Below are 20,000 nucleotides of genomic sequence, written 5' to 3'. Positions count from 1 at the left end.
AAATGATGCTGATATTCACCGACTCTAAGAGAATGTGATTTAGCTCCATGTTGATGAGCACACAGCGCCCCCTGGGGGTCGACCGGCACAACTACATCTGTACTATAACAGTAGATGAGCAGCTGTAGCTGGACCTCATCTTGTTTAGACATGAACCAGAGCTGCTTCTCATTTCTTTTTAGTCTGGACACTACAACAATTAAAGGAGACCAGACGGACAAGGAGGACTTTATTCCCTGCATTAAATCTCAAGACATGATTTTCATCTTTTATCAAGTTTTCCAACTCAGACACGTCTTTATTATTTAAAGAAAAAAAAAACGTACAATATGTACAAGTGAAATAATACAATGTAGAGTAAATATAAACCTATCAGAAACTCATCCTATTATAGATCAGTCCATCATCATCATCATCATCATCACCCAAAACACATCACTGTCCTCATAGTACAGGTTGAATCTTCACTATTCCAGCTCTTATTGGCTAAATTCATCTCGTCCTCCTTTCCCATTGGCTAAACCGCACTGATCCGAGGTCAGGTGGTTTTCATCCGTTTGGAGGCCGTTTCCTGGTCACGGTCGTCTTTTCCTCGTTTAGCTCCTCTCCCTTCTCCACTCTGACAGTCTGGCTCCGCCCCCACGCACTTTCCCGCCCTAAGCTCTCTCCGTTCTCTTCTCTCCTCCATTTCCTCAATCTCCTCAGCAAACAGAGCCTTCAGAGGAGCCAGGATACGCGGAAGAATCCGGAAATCTCCAAAACGGATCTGAAATGAAGTTTAAATTAAAAATAAAAACAATACTAAGAAAACAGACGGTAAATTAAGGGTGTAATATAGGGGGGGTGCAGTGACAAGAAAAGGTATAAAGGGGTGTATGAGGCAAGTGAGGTACAAGGTAGGGGATTATTAAGGTAAGAGGGGTATGAAGTACAATAGATATAAGGTGAGGGGGAATGTGAGGTTGTAGTGAGGCACAGGGTGAGTGTTTTATCAGGCAAGGTGGTGAATAAAGAACAAAGAAACGAGGCTAAAGAAAAGAGGTTATGAGGTTATAGGAAGAAAGGTGGGGGCTGAGGTATGAGGAAAGAGGGGTACATGGTAAAGAAGTATGAGATTAGGGGGTAATGAAGCAAGAAAGAATAAAGGGACATGGTGAGGATTTTTATAAGATATGGGTTATAAATCAAAGGGGTATGAGGTAAGGGGTTATGAGGTAAGGAGGGAAGAGTTTGGGTGGTAGATTACAAGGTAAACAGTGGGTAAAAGCTAAGCAACAACAAGGTAAGGAAAAATGAGGCAACAAGGTAAAAGGTTATTAGGTAAAAGGGTAATTAGTTGAGGTTGTGAGGTAAGAAGGGATGAGATGAGAGGGTAACAATGCAAAGAGGGTACAAGGTGAATGAAACAAGGGGTAAGTAATGAAGGGGTAATAAGGTGAAGGGAGGAAACAAGGTGAGAATATTTAGTGTCCTTACTCTCATGTGATCGAAGGCCACGCCCACACGCTGATTAAAGTCGGAGCTGAACAGTGGGATCTTGGCGTATCTCTGACTGAAGTGGTTCAACATAATAAACTCCGCATTCATACTCATCCCAATACCAATGGCCTGAGATGTCGTACTGCAGGAGGGACCACACACACGCACACACACACACACACACACACATGCACACACACACACACGCACAGAGAAATACACACAGATACACACACAGAGTGAGTTGGGAATGCAAGTAAACCAGTGTCATTGTGTATATATGCATCTTTGCAATAGCAGGTGTGTGTGTGTTTGTGTGTGTGTGTGTGTGTGTGTGTAACATGTGTATACAACTGAAATGTGCATGTGTGTGTGTTTGTGTGTGTGTGTGTGTACCTGTGCCTTTTCTCCATGGCCTCCTCCTCCATGCCGTCCTCCAGTGTTGCCTCATGGATCAGTAATGTCGCATTCTTTCCTGCAAATCGCACGCACACACGCACGCGCACGCACGCACACACACACACACACACTCACTGCTGGCTCTGTAATGCAGAGGTTGGGATGGAGTGCATGTGTCTCTCTGGAGTTGTTAGTGGAGATTGGGCTGATCAATAACTCTGTGTGTGTGTGTGTGTGTGTGTGTGTGTGTGTGTGTGTGCACTTCACAAACAACACAGCTTTAAACACTGTCTATTTCAGTGCTATTGATTAAACCAGGCTAGTGTGTGTGTGTGTGTGTGTGTGTCTCACCCATCTGTGCGAGTGTGTCACATGGCATGGTGTCTCCGGAGAAGACGAGCTGCCAGCCAGACTGATGGGTCAAACTGCAGGCGTATGCGTTCTTACAGTGCCGCACTAAACACGTCTGAAACTGTCACCACACACAAACACACACACACACACACACACACACCCAGCTCTTAAACCCACACACATCTAATACACTTTATTGTGATGGAGTATTAGCGCTCTACCTTAGTGAGGTCGTTCCTCTTCAGCAGAGCGTGAATGAAGGACTGGGTCTTGAACTTGGGCACTTCAGCTCCATCACACAGACACTTTGCAGGGATGAAACTAAAAAGCAAACACACACACACACACTGTACTATCTCTAGAGCTCTGTCCAGCCACATGACCTCAAAAATACAATTTCTAGTGCTGTAAACAACTACATGACCTCTAGAGCTCTGACCAGTTGTGATAACTCACCTGACCGACACCAGAACCACTGCATTATACAGTTTAGTCTTAATACATAACCTCTACAGGAGTCCTGACCAACTGTGCTAACTCTGGAGAATTATATAACTGTGCTAACTCTAGAGCCTTGACCAAATCCTCTAACTATAAAGCCCAGCTTTCTCAAGAGCCCTGATCCGATGTGATCACTGGAGATCCCCGATCCAATGTGATCAATGGAGATCCCAGATCCACTGTGATCATACAAGATCCCTGATCCACTGTGATCACTGGAGATCCCTGATACAATGTGATCACTGGAGATCCCCGATCCAATGTGATCACTGGAGATCCCTGATGTAATGTGATCACTGGAGATCCCCGATCCAATGTGATCATACAAGATCCCCGATCCAATGTGATCACTGGAGATCCCTGCTCCACTGTGATCATGCAAGATCCCTGATCAACTGTGATCATATGAGATCCCTGCTCCATTAACTCCTGCTCAATCCGACTATAATGTGGGTGTATAATGTGGTGTGGTTTAGGACAGAGCCCTCACTTGACATGGCTGAGGATTTCCTGGCAGTGATCATGGTACTGATTGAGCCACGTCATGATCTGAGCAGGAGCCACCAGGTACACAGGAGAAAAAGTTTTACCCAGACTCCTCTGCAGAGAGACAGAGTGAAAATCATTTACATAGCACGACTACATCACTGCTTTTAAAACAGTAAACAGGCGTAAATAAACGGAGGGATCTAGTACTCATAAGTGCACTGACCAGAGCACGCTCTCTCTGCAGCAGCAGGTTAATCAGTCCCTAAGGAGTGAAACAGAAAAAATACAATAAACACAGAGTAAAAAACACCTTTCAGCATAAGCTAGACATATCAGTGAATAATATATTTTACTAAATCGTGTGTGTGTGTGTGTGTGTGTGTGTGTGTGTGTGCGCGTGAGACTCACCGTGTGGTGATCAGCGTGAATATGAGACACAAACACAGTGGACAACTTGACCAGCATCTCATCCACATTGTTACCATACTGACGACACAACTGTCCAAATGTGCCTTCACCACAGTCCAACAACAGAGACTGGCTGGAGCTACCACACACAAACACACACACACACAAATACCGTTTCAACCGTTTGAATATATAAACACACACAATTCATGTTTGTGTGTTACAGTATGTTTCTCTACCTGATGTTAATCAGTGTGCTGCTGACGTTCCTGATCTTCATGGGCAGAGCTGATCCTGTGCCTAAAAACACCACCTCAGGGTACCGCTCCACCTTACCTATACACACACACACACACACACACACACACACACACACACACACACACACACACACAAGATTAGCTCAATGGTAAATCTCTGCATTTGAAAAGTTTCCATCTATTAATGACATCAACCATAAAGCTGGACCTTAAACAGTAGATGAATAAAAGCTGAGGTCTGGACATTAATCTGAATGATGTGATGTAGTTGATGTAATGATGTGGTTGATGATGTAGATCAGCAGTTCCCAAAGTGGGTGGCTGGGGGTCACGAGATATTTCCAGAAACTTTATTTTTAATTTTTTATTTATTTTTTTATATGTTAAAAAAGGTTGTAATGATGCGAGTATAACTTTAGGATAATTAAAATAAACTGGAAATAAAACTGATTAATTGCTCTGATTAATTACGACAGTTAAGGTCACCATTCAATGTAACCACGGCAACTCATCTGGGGTCAGACATGGAAAATGCGCTGATAGAACTTTCAACCGATCGAACCCTGATGACGGCAAGACGCTGGATGAGTTCTGGGTTTCTGTCGCGCTGGAATATCCACAGTTGTCGTAAGCCACGTTGGATGTACTCATGTAATTTGGCTCAACATATTTATGTGAAAAGACATTCTCTGTGCTGACTTACATTAAAAATAAACACAGGTCACGGCTTAACGTGGAAGATGATCTGCAGGTGCTGATCTCCAAAACTGAACCTACAGTGGACCTGCTTTGCTCCACACACAGCGCCCATCCATCACATTAGGCGTTTTTTTCTGAATACATTTACAATTACAATACAATTATACATGAAGTTATAAGTGTTCCAAGGCAGTCGACGCTGTACGTGTGTTACAGGCAGCTTGTTCATATTCTGTCTGTAAACATTTCACTGTTATGGGATGTATTTGTTTTTGTCCATAATTTGTTAATAAAATAGCCTGGATTAGAGATTGTGTTCCTTTTTGTTTGAGCTGTCAGTCTGTAACTAAATCACAAATCCTCACAAGCTGCTGGAGGAAAACACAGAGAGGAGAAAGGGGGGGAGGGAGGGGGGGAGGGAGTCATCAGCAGCCTAATATTGGGGGTCGCGGTCTGAAAAGTTTGGGAGCCCCTGATGTAGATGATGTAATGATGTAGATGATGTAATGATGTAGTTGATGATGTAGATGATGTAATGATGTAGTTGATGTAATGATGTAGTTGATGTAATGATGTAGTTGATGATGTAGATGATGTAATGGTGTAGATGATGTAATGATGTAGTTGATGTAATGATGTAGATGATGATGTAATGATGTAGTTGATGTAATGATGTAGTTGATGTAATGATGTAGTTGATGATGTAGATGATGTAATGGTGTAGTTGATGTAATGATGTAGTTGATGATGTAATGATGTAGTTGATGTAATGATGTAGTTGATGATGTAATGATGTAGTTGATGTAATGATGTAGTTGATGTAATGATGTAGTTGATGTAATGATGTAGTTGATGATGTAGATGATGTAGTTGATGATGTAGATGATGTAGTTGATGATGTAGATGATGTAATGGTGTAGTTGATGTAATGATGTAGTTGATGTAATGATGTAGATGATGTAATGATGTAGTTGATGTAATGGTGTAGTTGATGTAATGGTGTAGTTGATGATGTAATGATGTAGATGATGTAGTTGATGATGTAGATGATGTAGTTGATGATGCAGATGATGTAGTTGATGATGCAGATGATGTAATGGTGTAGTTGATGATGTAGATGATGTAATGGTGTAGTTGATGATGTAGATGATGTAATGGTGTAGTTGATGATGTAGATTATGTAGATGATGTAATGGTGTAGTTGATGATGTAGATGATGTAATGATGTAGATGATGTAATGATGTAGTTGATGATGTAGATGATGTAATGATGTAGTTGATGTAATGATGTAGTTGATGTAATGATGTAGTTGATGATGTAGATGATGTAATGGTGTAGTTGATGTAATGATGTAGTTGATGTAATGATGTAGATGATGTAATGATGTAGTTGATGTAATGGTGTAGTTGATGTAATGGTGTAGTTGATGATGTAATGATGTAGATGATGTAGTTGATGATGTAGATGATATAGTTGATGATGCAGATGATGTAGTTGATGATGCAGATGATGTAATGGTGTAGTTGATGATGTAGATGATGTAATGGTGTAGTTGATGATGTAGATGATGTAATGGTGTAGTTGATGATGTAGATTATGTAGATGATGTAATGGTGTAGTTGATGATGTAGATGATGTAATGATGTAGATGATGTAATGATGTAGATGATGTAATGGTGTAGTTGATGATGTAGATGATGATGATGATGTAGATGATGTAATGGTGTAGTTGATGTAGATGATGTAATGATGTAGTTGATGTAGATGATGTAATGATGTAGTTGATGATGTAGATGATGTAATGATGTAGTTGATGATGTAGATGATGTAATGATGTACTTGATGATGTAGATGATGTAATGATGTAGATGATGTAATGATGTAGTTGACGATGTAGATGATGTAATGATGTAGTTGATGATGTAGATGATGTAATGATGTAGATGATGTAATGATGTAGATGATGTAATGATGTACTTGATGATGTAGATGATGTAATGATGTACATGATGATGTAGATGATGTAATGATGTAGTTGATGTAGATGATGTAATGATGTAGTTGATGATGTAGATGATGTAATGATGTAGTTGATGATGTAGATGATGTAATGATGTACTTGATGATGTAGTTGTAGATGATGTAATGATGTAGTTGATGTAGATAATGTAATGATGTAGTTGATGATGTAGATGATGTAATGATGTAGATGATGTAATGATGTAGTTGACGATGTAGATGATGTAATGATGTAGTTGATGATGTAGATGATGTAATGATGTAGATGATGTAATGATGTACTTGATGATGTAGATGATGTAATGATGTACATGATGATGTAGATGATGTAATGATGTAGTTGTAGATGATGTAATGATGTAGTTGATGTAGATGATGTAATGATGTAGTTGATGATGTAGATGATGTAATGATGTAGATGATGTAATGATGTACTTGATGATGTAGATGATGTAATGATGTAGTTGTAGATGATGTAATGATGTAGTTGATGTAGATGATGTAATGATGTAGTTGATGATGTAGATGATGATGTAATGATGTAGATGATGATGTAGATGATGATGTTCTGATGAGACTTTTGGGACTGAGACAGGATTAATGAATGTGAGGACGAGCACATGGACACGAACGAGTGAATCAGGTCAGCTGAGGTCACGGCTGAGAAAATGAAACGCCACTCAACATCAGGCTTCCTGTCCATCCATCTATCTATCTATCTCTCTCTCTCTTTCCCCTCTGTCTCTCCATCACTCTGTGTGGATGGATGATGACCTCACCGGACAGAACGGCAGAGTCGGTGGTCTGGAAGTGTTTACACTCCTCCACTTCCTGCAGGAAATTTGGCACCTCCGCAGCCTCCTTAATGAATTCCTCTCTGTCACAGGTGGGGATGGCATCACTACACACACACACACACACACACACACACACACACACACACACACACACACACACACACACACACACGTCTGAGCAGTTCTGACAGAAACCTAATAGCGTAAAGCCACTGAAGCCAATCCGTCCAATCCGTCATCTATTTGAAGACAAATGTGTTGAGACAGAAAGAAATGTATCTAATAAAGCTTCTTTCTACTGAATATCATTTCTGCCTGAGGACAGGAATCCAGTTAAACACCTACTCTGGACTCTCTGAAGCCCTGCTACACAAGTAAGACATAGAATCTTCACACAAATTCATTTTCCTTTGTGTGTGTGTGAGTGTGTGTGTGTGAGTCCTGTAAATGAAGTATAACATAAAGCAGCAAAATTGTACATTATAGTGTATTGTGCAGCTCATTAGCCTGTAGTAGATTAGGGTAATACTGTATTTCCAGATCCAGGTGAGATAAAAAAAAAAAAACTGTTTAAATAAAATAAATAAATAAATAAAACTACTCTAGATTAATAAATATCTGGGGCTGGAAATCAGACTTAACTCTGGAATTTAAACTCTAGATTTAATCTTGAACCTGATTTCATAGAATCTAAAGTGACAAATTTTAAATAAGGGTTAATCTAATCTAATCTAATCTAATCTAATCCAGGATCTAGAATATAATCTATGAATTTCGAGTGATGTGGGATTATCAGACAGTCTGATCAGAGCTGTAGATAAATATGAACTCTGAACCGGTACGAACTGGGATTATTAACTCTAGATTAGAACGATCCAGGGTCTGTCATGTAAATTGCAGATTATTCCTAATGAATGTAACCCGCTGAATGAAACTCTAGATTTTTTTAGATTAGCATCATCTGGGTTATGAAACAGAAACATCTAAAAGTGAAGGTCTAGATGACTGGAGATGATCAGGATCACAGGTGTTAATGTGTGATTAGTGGAATCTGAAGTAAGGAAATGAAGCTCTGGATTTGTTCAGTCTGGATTAAGAGCTTTAACCTCGTGCAGTGTGAAGTGAACTCCAGATTATTCTGAGACTCTCACCGCTGCCACTCAGCTTTGGGTCTGAGCTGGAACTTGAGCAGACACTCGGCTCTGACGTTGGGGACGTGCAGCGCAGCCTGAGACTCCTACACACACACACACACACACACACACACACACAGATCAACAAGTAAACAAACAGCTAATCAGACCTTCAATTCCAGTTCCATAGCACACAGCTGTGAGACTCGTGTTCCTGACACTGACTGAAACGTCCTGCAGCTCCACCATGTCGTTGCCTTAATAACCGGAACAGCGAGTCTGCTGTACCTTAGAGGTGTAGTGCTGCAGCTCGGGGAAGATGTCTGAGTGGATCAGGTTCAGCTGGGTCTGGATCTTGTGGCTGCGGACGTTGTGGACGGTGGAGACCTGCTCATTCATGATCAGGTGCTCTGTACTGCAGGAGAACCTGACACACACACACACCGAGACAGACAGACACACACACACACATACACACACACACACACAAACCCCTAAATCTTCACTCCAACACAGACACTACTAAAGCTCTGAATTACCCAGCAACCAACTCTTGTGATAGTGACAAATAAATAAATATTGAACTCTGAACAGAGTTACTCTCACTTTAAACAAAAAGTGTGTGACATGACAGCAGATTTATTTAACTATATAAGATTGTTCCAGAAACAGGCAGCTGCACTGGTTCAAAATTATTGAGGTGGGCGGGGCTTTGGGAAGCGTTAGGTATCACTGCTACTGTGTACAAAAACATCCCCCTGTTAATATAGAACTGTTTAAGACTGTGTGTGTGTGTGTGTGTGTGTGTGTGTGTGTGTGTGTGTGTGTGTAAATAAGTGTCCTCTTATAGAGACAGTACCTCCCCATCCAGCGCTGGTACTCTGGTGTTTTCAGCACAGACTCTGGTGTCATGTGAACCACCAGAGCTGCAGAACCTTCTGAACCCTCACTCTGATACCTAACACACACACACACACACACACACACACAAAGGGGGGTAGGTTCAAAGTATTAACATCTGGATCCAGTACAGGGGAAAAGGATGTACATGGTTGCTATGGTGACCTGAATATCTTTGAAGTCCTTAAAACCTGGCCTGTGTAGTTTTATGTAGTTTTTACACATGTATGTAGTTTTTTTGTAGTTTTTACATGTTAGTTTGTTTGTTTTTTAAGTTATCGGTGTGTGATCGGGGGATGTTGTAGCTCAGTGGTTAAGGTGTTGGGCTACTGATTGGAAGGTCAAGGGTTCGAACCCCAGGTCCACCAAGCTGCCACTGCTGGGCCCCTGAGCAAGGCCCTTAACCCTCAGTTGCTCAGTTGTAAGTCACTCTGGATAAGGGTGTCTGCTAAATGCCATAAATGTAAATGTAAAATGTAAAATGTTTGCAAACAATAACACACGTTATTCCAAAACTTTGGGAATTTATCAAATACGGAAAAATATACACAATGACGAAAAAGGGACCAAGAAGTGAACCTTGAGGGACACCTGAAAGTCTTCCAAGTTGATCGATGTTACTCAAACCCCATTTGGTGTTTTTGTAAGGTTTTAATTTGAAGGTTAAGGTGAAGTGAAGATGATGTCACCTTGTGAGAACCTGATTGGTGCACAGCGGCTGAACAAACACTTCAGAGGGACAGTCGATCACCAGGAACACCGGACCGGGATCGGCTGGAGTACACACTTCATCTGGCTGGATCTGAAAAACACACACACACATACACACACACACACACACACACACACAGTTCATCCCAAACATCAACAATCGAAAGCTGATGTAAAGAGTGAAGTTAAGGTTCATCTCGAGACTGACGACTAACCTTGACTTTCAGAGTTATATCTGAGACCATATTACATCTGCACTATTAAAACTACACTGTTTATGGTGTAAGTGCAGGATTTTACCTCCTTGCCCTCGTATGTGATGCTTCTCCCGTCTTTTAAGGCGGATATGAGCGGGCCGATGGCCGCCGTCCCTCTGTGAGCGAACCACAGTTTTAGTGAGCGACAGCAGCACCATCACACAGACATACAGCATGAGGAGAAGAAATGTAGAAACACTCACACAGGAAGTCCCAGCTCCTTGGCTTTGTGCACCAGGAAGTTACCTTTTTTTGCGTGCAGCTGTGAGTCAACACAAGAGCAAGTAATCAGAGCCTTAACTCGGTCATGAAGGAGAGACAGGAAGTGATGTCATGAACGATTATTACCTTACACACGTAGGCCACCACCAGCGAGGGGTCTCGAGTGCTTCTCTCTCTACGTCCTGACATTAAAACACACACACACACACACAGCTAAACAAAATGTTCACATCAAGCACTAAGTAAGGGAGTGTTATGAACATGTTATAAACAGTATTAGAACACAGCCAGTGTCATTACCAGGACTTTCTGAGCCATCACTCGTGCTCTCATCACTCTCGTCTTTCTGCCACAGTTCCCTCCGCTGGTCACGCCCACTGCCACTCCCACCACTGCCACGCCTCATCTGCTCTGATCTCTTACCCGCTACACACACACACACAAAGTCAGACGGAGAGATGGACAGAAAAGAGAGAGTGAGAGAGAGAGAGAGAGAGAGAGAGAGAGAGAGAGAGAGAGAGAGAGAGAGAGAGAACAATAACAGCTACAGTGTGATCAGATGAGTGATGGTTATAATGATGACAGTGTGTGATGCTAAACATTATGAGTACAGTGATGAGTGTTTGCATGTCACAAGTTCACTTAAGACTATAACCATTGTCTCATCACAGTGTGTGTGTGTGTGTGTGTGATGTTGTGTGTATTTGCACACTTAATTGTGAACACTTACCAAATAAGGGCACTTGGTTGACAGTCATGGTGTCGTCTCTATACTCAGGCTCAGTGTACGGTCTCACTGCTGCACTCAGTAAACACACACACACACACACACTCATCTTTAACTGTGTAAGTTCTTTTAAATTACAAAAGATAGAATACTCTATTAAATGCCAGGTCAGACCGTCTGGACAGAACGCTCTTACACAGTCTGATGTCGTCCAGCGGCCCAGAGAACACTCGGATAGCATTCAGATATTTCTCCTGAAAAACAAAAGAGATGACGGAATGTGTCTGTTAGCGCTCCAGTGAATCAGAGGCTGAATTAGTGAATCTATTGGTCAAGATTCACTCCTAGATTCAGTGAGTTGATCCTGTTCAGTCTGAGTAAATGATTCTCAGGGTTTTACTGCGTATTTGTTTGCATTCCACTGGGTGGGAAAATTATTCCTTTTATAAATGTGGATATTAAAATATGGGGGAAAAAACACACAAAAAATGATTAGAGTTCACGTGACTCCACCCTTTTCTGTATAACACAGCGATCAAGCTGCACGTTTGGGAAAACGAATCAGTGAACGAATCATTTAAATGAACAGAATCAAATGTCTTGTTTGTGAACCCTCTGAAGTATTATTTAGAAGTTGATGTGAAAAACAGACAGAAACGTGAAAGACAGAAACATGTACACACCAGCTGCGGAGGTCCGGACATGACACACTCGGGGACTCCGGTGTCCTTCAGAGTCAGAATCATTCCTGAGAATCAGATCTGCAGTTTAACTCAAACAGCAGACACAGCAACATAAATATAACATGCCGCTATTCTGTGCTGATGCTCCTAATTAAGGGATCAGTGTGTTTCTGCGATCCTGTGTGTGTGTGTGTGTGTGTGTGTGTGTGTGTGTGTGTGTGTGTGTGTGTGTGTGTGTACCTGAAAGTCCTCCTACTGTGTCCCAGCTCATACGAGTCAGGAAGATGTTGTCCAAGCGAGCAGCTCTCAATCTGCACCATAAGCACATAAACATTTGTGTGTGTGTGTGTGTGTGTGTGTGTGTGTACCAGTTTGTAACATTGTTATTCACACACACAACTCACTTGTGCTCCTGCATCAGTCTTTGTGTTCCCTCTCCACAGTTAAACAGATATCTGGAAAAACGTTTATTAAATGTTTATTAAAGTCTGACTGAAACTCATCACACTGTTTATTTATTTACTTACAACAACTGGGGTCAAAGTTCAGGATTAAGGAAGTACTGAGATTTTCACCTAACAGCCAACGAATAAATGACCTGAGACATTTCCTCAGTGCATTATGTGTAGTTTAAAATATAATAAACACATGGCAATGACTGACAAACACGTGGGCTGTAGAATGGCAGGTTTCCCCTCGTGGCGTCACAGTGAGCGGTGCTGCAGTTCACGAGGAGAGTTCAGAGACTAGTGTGAGCTCACAGGAAGTATACGATCATATAAACTAACATCTTATAATGATGCTGTGGAGAAAAGCATCTCAGGTCGCAATCTGCCTTCACTACGTCACTTAAGGACGTTTGATCTGTCACAGGAGCTGTTGATGCTGTTCTACACTGCAGTCATTGTATCTGTCCTGTTCACATCCATCACCATCTGGTTTGGTGCAGCAACTAAACAGGACAGAAACAGACCGCAACACACAGTAAAAACAGCAGAAATAATAACTGGTGCCCCCAATTGTTTGTATTGTTTTGTCTTGTCTAGTCTGTATTGTCTTGTCTTGTCTAGTCTGTATTGTCTTGTCTAGTCTGTATTGCCTTGTCTTGTCTAGTCTGTATTGCCTTGTCTTGTCTAGTCTGTATTGCCTTGTCTTGTCTAGTCTGTATTGTCTTGTCTAGTCTGTATTGTCTAGTCTAGTATGTATTGTCTTGTCTAGTCTGTATTGTCTTGTCTAGTCTGTATTGTCTTGTCTAGTCTGTATTGTCTTGTCTAGTCTGTATTGTCTTGTATAGTCTGTATTGTCTTGTATAGTCTGTATTGTCTTGTATAGTCTGTATTGTCTTGTATAGTCTGTATTGTCTTGTCTGTATTGTCTTGTCTTGTGTTGTCTTGTCTAGTCTGTATTGTCTGTATAGTCTTGTATAGTCTGTATTGTCTTGTATAGTCTGTATTGTCTTGTATAGTCTGTATTGTCTTGTATAGTCTAGTCTGTCTTGTCTAGTCTAGTCTGTCTTGTCTAGTCTGTATTGTCTTGTCTAGTCTATATTGTCTAGTCTAGTCTGTCTTGTCTTGTATAGTCTGTCTTGTCTAGTCTGTCTTGTCTTGTCTTGTATAGTCTGTCTTGTCTTGTATAGTCTGTCTTGTCTTGTCTTGTATAGTCTGTCTTGTCTTGTCTTGTATAGTCTGTCTTGTCTTGTCTTGTATAGTCTGTCTTGTCTTGTCTTGTATAGTCTGTCTTGTCTTGTCTTGTATAGTCTGTCTTGTCTTGTCTTGTATAGTCTGTCTTGTCTTGTATAGTCTGTCTTGTCTTGTCTTGTATAGTCTGTCTTGTCTTGTATAGTCTGTCTTGTCTTGTATAGTCTGTCTTGTCTTGTATAGTCTGTCTTGTCTTGTCTTGTATAGTCTGTCTTGTCTTGTCTTGTATAGTCTGTCTTGTCTTGTATAGTCTGTCTTGTCTTGTCTTGTATAGTCTGTCTTGTCTTGTATAGTCTGTCTTGTCTTGTCTTGTATAGTCTGTCTTGTCTTGTATAGTCTGTCTTGTCTTGTATAGTCTGTCTTGTCTTGTATAGTCTGTCTTGTCTTGTATAGTCTGTCTTGTCTTGTCTTGTATAGTCTGTCTTGTCTTGTCTTGTATAGTCTGTCTTGTCTTGTATAGTCTGTCTTGTCTTGTGTTATTTATGTCTGTACTTTTGAAGCTGGAACTGAATTCCTTGTGAGTGTGAACACACTTGGCCATTAAACCTGGTTCTGATTGTGTCCTCAGTTCAGGTTGTTGTTGGTGTAATGATGTGGTGAATATTTTGTCACCCTAAACACCAACATGTGCACGTGTCTGCGGTGACTGGGGCTCGAGCTGAAGGTGTGGTGTACAGATGACGATGATGATGATTCTTCTTACCGGTTGTATTCTGAGAACACGTACAGAGACGCGCCGTTCTCGCGCGCCCCCGCGCCCACCACCTGCGCGTACACGGTGGACGGCCCGTGCAGGTCCGCGTGTTTGCGGCTCTCCCGGGAGCGCACGTGCCGCAGCGTGTCCTTAGGCGGTTTCGGTTTCCGGTTCCTGTCTGTGGCCATGTCAGATCTACACCCGGTCAGAGCGGCGGACACACGGGGAAAGTTAACCTGTCTGCACCGGGACAAAACAACGTGCATAATAAACACACACAGTGACGGCCGCGGGAGGACAAATGAACTCCCTACATCCGCCAAATAAAACTTGTACAAACTAACACGCTTTTTAATGTAACACCGCACTCATCCCTCTGACTACACTGTAGGTACTACACCATCACACAGGACTCAGCTTGTCATTGCACACGCGACCGGGGGGCTTCCGGCGCCTGGGGATGACGTCACACACGACCGACAAAAACCTGAATCAGAATCAGTTCACACACACAAGAGATTCGGTTCTGTTTGTGACTCTCAGAAGTACAGACATAAATAACACTATACTATATAAACACGTTTTGTCTTTAATATTGTACTTTGTTACACTATTAGCTTCTGATTTTAAAAGCATAAATAACAATATAAACAAATATTTTGAAGTTTACGAGTATACGTGTTTGTTACATATGTACCGTTTCTAGTTGGACCACTGAGTGTTAGCTTTTGGGAAAAAATGTTAAATATTACTGCTTATTTCATTATAGTAGTATAAATAAATACACCTGTATTATGGCTCTGTCTCAAATCGGGCACACCGTAACTATTGCACTAGGTAGGGAGCGATATTTGCCCTCATGATTCCCTGTTGTATATAGTGTATATAGTGTATATAGTGTATATAGTGTATATAGTGTACATAGTGTATATAGTGTATATAGTGTATATAGTGTACATAGTGTATATAGTGTACATAGTGTATATAGTGTATATAGTGTATATAGTGTACATAGTGTATATAGTGTACATAGTGTATATAGTGTATATAGTGTATATAGTGTACATAGTGTATATAGTGTATATAGTGTACATAGTGTATATAGTGTACATAATGTATATAGTGTATATAGTGTACATAATGTATATAGTGTACATAGTGTATATAGTGTACATAGTGTACATAGTGTATATAGTGTACATAGTGTATATAGTGTACATAATGTATATAGTGTATATAGTGTACATAGTGTATATAGTGTATATAGTGTATATAGTGTACATAGTGTATATAGTGTACATAGTGTATATAGTGTACATAATGTATATAGTGTATATAGTGTACATAATGTATATAGTGTACATAGTGTATATAGTGTACATAGTGTATATAGTGTACATAGTGTATATAGTGTACATAATGTATATAGTGTATATAGTGTATATAGTGTACATAGTGTATATAGTGTATATAGTGTATATAGTGTACATAGTGTATATAGTGTATATAGTGTACATAGTGTATATAGTGTACATAATGTATATAGTGTATATAGTGTACATAATGTATATAGTGTACATAGTGTATATAGTGTACATAGTGTACATAGTGTATATAGTGTACATAGTGTATATAGTGTACATAATGTATATAGTGTATATAGTGTATATAGTGTACATAATGTATATAGTGTATATAGTGTATATAGTGTACATAATGTATATAGTGTACATAGTGTATATAGTGTACATAGTGTACATAGTGTACATAGTGTATATAGTGTACATAGTGTATATAGTGTATATAGTGTACATAGTGTACATAGTGTACATAGTGTATATAGTGTACATAGTGTATATAGTGTATATAGTGTACATAGTGTATATAGTGTATATAGTGTATATAGTGTACATAGTGTATATAGTGTACATAGTGTATATAGTGTACATAATGTATATAGTGTACATAATGTATATAGTGTATATAGTGTACATAGTGTATATAGTGTATATAGTGTATATAGTGTACATAGTGTATATAGTGTACATAATGTATATAGTGTACATAGTGTACATAATGTATATAGTGTATATAATGTATATAGTGTACATAGTGTACATAGTGTACATAGTGTATATAGTGTACATAGTGTATATAGTGTACATAATGTATATAGTGTATATAGTGTATATAGTGTATATAGTGTACATAGTGTATATAGTGTACATAGTGTACATAGTGTATATAGTGTATATAGTGTACATAGTGTATATAGTGTATATAGTGTACATAGTGTATATAGTGTATATAGTGTATATAGTGTACATAGTGTATATAGTGTACATAGTGTATATAGTGTACATAATGTATATAGTGTACATAATGTATATAGTGTATATAGTGTACATAGTGTATATAGTGTATATAGTGTATATAGTGTACATAGTGTATATAGTGTACATAATGTATATAGTGTACATAGTGTACATAATGTATATAGTGTATATAATGTATATAGTGTACATAGTGTACATAGTGTACATAGTGTACATAGTGTATATAGTGTACATAATGTATATAGTGTATATAGTGTATATAGTGTATATAGTGTACATAGTGTATATAGTGTACATAGTGTACATAGTGTATATAGTGTATATAGTGTACATAGTGTTTATAGTGTACATAATGTATATAGTGTATATAGTGTACATAGTGTATATAGTGTACATAATGTATATAGTGTACATAATGTATATAGTGTATATAGTGTATATAGTGTACATAGTGTATATAGTGTATATAGTGTATATAGTGTACATAGTGTATATAGTGTATATAGTGTATATAGTGTACATAGTGTATATAGTGTATATAGTGTACATAGTGTATATAGTGTATATAGTGTATATAGTGTATATAGTGTACATAATGTATATAGTGTATATAGTGTATATAGTGTATATAGTGTACATAGTGTATATAGTGTATATAGTGTATATAGTGTATATAGTGTACATAGTGTATATAGTGTATATAGTGTATATAGTGTACATAGTGTATATAGTGTATATAGTGTATATAGTGTACATAGTGTACATAGTGTATATAGTGTATATAGTGTATATAGTGTATATAGTGTATATAATGTATATAGTGTATATAGTGTATATAGTGTATATAGTGTACATAATGTATATAGTGTACATAGTGTATATAGTGTACATAGTGTATATAGTGTACATAGTGTATATAGTGTATATAGTGTATATAGTGTACATAATGTATATAGTGTATATAGTGTATATAGTGTATATAGTGTATATAGTGTACATAATGTATATAGTGTATATAGTGTATATAGTGTATATAGTGTACATAATGTATATAGTGTATATAGTGTATATAGTGTATATAGTGTACATAGTGTATATAGTGTACATAGTGTATATAGTGTACATAATGTATATAGTGTACATAGTGTATATAGTGTACATAGTGTACATAGTGTATATAGTGTACATAATGTATATAGTGTACATAATGTATATAGTGTATATAGTGTACATAGTGTATATAGTGTACATAATGTATATAGTGTACATAATGTATATAGTGTATATAGTGTATATAGTGTATATAGTGTACATAATGTATATAGTGTATATAGTGTACATAGTGTATATAATGTTTATATTGTATATAGTGTACATAATGTATATAGTGTATATAGTGTACATAATGTATATAGTGTATATAGTGTACATAGTGTATATAATGTTTATATTGTATATAGTGTACATAATGTATATTCATTCATCTTCTACCGCTTATCCGAACTACCTCGGGTCACGGGGAGCCTGTGCCTATCTCAGGCGTCATTGGGCATCAAGGCAGGATACACCCTGGACCAACCCAACCCAGGAGTGCCAACCCATCGCAGGGCACACACACACTCTCATTCACTCACACAATCACACACTAGGGACAATTTTCCAGAGATGCCAATCAACCTACCATGCATGTCTTTGGACCGGGGGAGGAAACCGGAGTACCCGGAGGAAACCCCCGAGGCACGGGGAGAACATGCAAACTCCACACACACAAGGTGGAGGCGGGAATCGAACCCCGACCCTGGAGGTGTGAGGCGAACGTGCTAACCACTAAGCCACCGTGCCACTAAGCCACCGTATATAGTGTACATAATGTACATAGTGTATATAGTGTATATAGTGCACATATTGTATATAGTGTACATAATGTATATAGTGTACATAATGTATATAGTGTATATAATGTTTATATTGCACATATGGTATATAGTGTACATAGTGCACATATTGTATATAGTGTATATAATGCACATAGTGTATATAGTGTATATAATGTATATAGTGTACATAATGTATATAGTGTATATAATGTTTATATTGCACATATGGTATATAGTGTACATAGTGCACATATTGTATATAGTGTATATAATGCACATAGTGTATATAGTGTATATAATGCACATAGTGTATATAGTGTACATTGTGCACATAGTGTATATATTGCACATATTGTATATAGTGTATATAGTGTATATAGTGCACATATTGTATATAGTGTACATAATGTATATAGTGTATATAATGTTTATATTGCACATATGGTATATAGTGTACATAGTGCACATATTGTATATAGTGTATATAATGCACATAGTGTATATAGTGTACATTGTGCACATAGTGTATATATTGCACATAGTGTATATAGTGTATATAGTGTATATAGTGTATATAATGTTTATATTGCACATATGGTATATAGTGTACATAGTGCACATATTGTATACAGTGTATATAGTGCACATATTGTATATAGTGTACATAGTGCACATAGTGTATATAGTGTTTATATTGCACATATGATATATAGTGTACATTGTGCACATAGTGTATATATTGCACATAGTGTATATAGTGTATATAATGCACATAGTGTATATAGTGTATATAATGCACATAGTGTATATAGTGTATATAGTGTATATATTGTATATAGTGCACATAGTGTTTATATTGTATATAGTGCATAGTGTATATAGTGCACATATTGTATATAGTGCACATAGTGTATATAGTGCACATAGTGTATATAATGTATATAGTGCACATATTGTATATAGTGCACATAGTGTTTATATTGTACTGTATATAGTGCACATAGTGTATATAGTGCACATAGTGTTTATATTGTATATAGTGCACATATTGTATATAGTGTAAATAATGTATATAGTGCACATATTGTATATGGTGTATATATTGTATATAGTGTACATAGTGCACTAGTGAAGCTGCTAGTGAACGTGTGTTAATTGTGGATCTGAATGATGCCACTAGAAGGCATCAGAGACCATTCAGCTATACTGTTAAGCCTCTTCTGTCTGCGAGGCCGCACACACACACACACACACACACACACAGTGTATATAGTGCACATATTGTATATAGTGAACATAGTGTACATTGTGTATATAGTGAACATATTGCACTATATACAATATGTGCACTATATAC

General features: G+C 38.4%; 2 protein-coding genes across 2 annotated transcripts in view; one reads left to right on the top strand and one right to left on the bottom strand.

Annotated features, from left to right (window-relative positions):
* The window catches only part of jmjd8 (jumonji domain containing 8), a 417,822-nt gene that overhangs the window by 313,766 nt on the left and 84,056 nt on the right, over positions 1 to 20,000 (top strand). The gene's annotated exons all lie outside the window — the stretch shown is intronic.
* Positions 217 to 14,855, bottom strand: elac2 (elaC ribonuclease Z 2). The gene is made up of 24 exons (XM_060865321.1): positions 14,440 to 14,855; positions 12,444 to 12,494; positions 12,280 to 12,350; positions 12,040 to 12,104; positions 11,553 to 11,610; positions 11,360 to 11,428; positions 10,930 to 11,055; positions 10,756 to 10,811; positions 10,611 to 10,669; positions 10,451 to 10,523; positions 10,129 to 10,241; positions 9,399 to 9,497; positions 8,828 to 8,966; positions 8,558 to 8,643; positions 7,389 to 7,510; positions 3,870 to 3,966; positions 3,631 to 3,769; positions 3,446 to 3,484; positions 3,224 to 3,333; positions 2,454 to 2,553; positions 2,230 to 2,350; positions 1,876 to 1,954; positions 1,477 to 1,621; positions 217 to 766 (listed from the first exon to the last, which is right to left on the bottom strand). Exons 1-24 carry the CDS (start codon positions 14,694 to 14,696, stop codon positions 539 to 541), a joined length of 2,502 nt encoding a protein of 833 aa, XP_060721304.1. The 5' UTR covers positions 14,697 to 14,855; the 3' UTR covers positions 217 to 538.

Source organism: Tachysurus vachellii, chromosome 3 (genome assembly GCF_030014155.1).
Source record: "Tachysurus vachellii isolate PV-2020 chromosome 3, HZAU_Pvac_v1, whole genome shotgun sequence".
NCBI classification, from domain to species: domain Eukaryota; kingdom Metazoa; phylum Chordata; class Actinopteri; order Siluriformes; family Bagridae; genus Tachysurus; species Tachysurus vachellii.
The sequence above is the reverse complement of the archived record's forward strand: the minus strand, read 5'-3'. Positions and strand labels throughout refer to the sequence as shown.

Coding starts and splice junctions, on each gene's coding strand:
- elac2 (XM_060865321.1), bottom strand. CDS start 14,696: ATGCACGTTGTTTTGTCCCGGTGCAGACAGGTTAACTTTCCCCGTGTG. Junction 2,351..2,453: donor AGAGGAACGACCTCACTAAG/GTAGAGCGCTAA, acceptor GTGTGGTGACAG/TTTCAGACGTGTTTAGTGCG. Junction 1,622..1,875: donor GCCATGGAGAAAAGGCACAG/GTACACACACAC, acceptor TCCCTCCTGCAG/TACGACATCTCAGGCCATTG.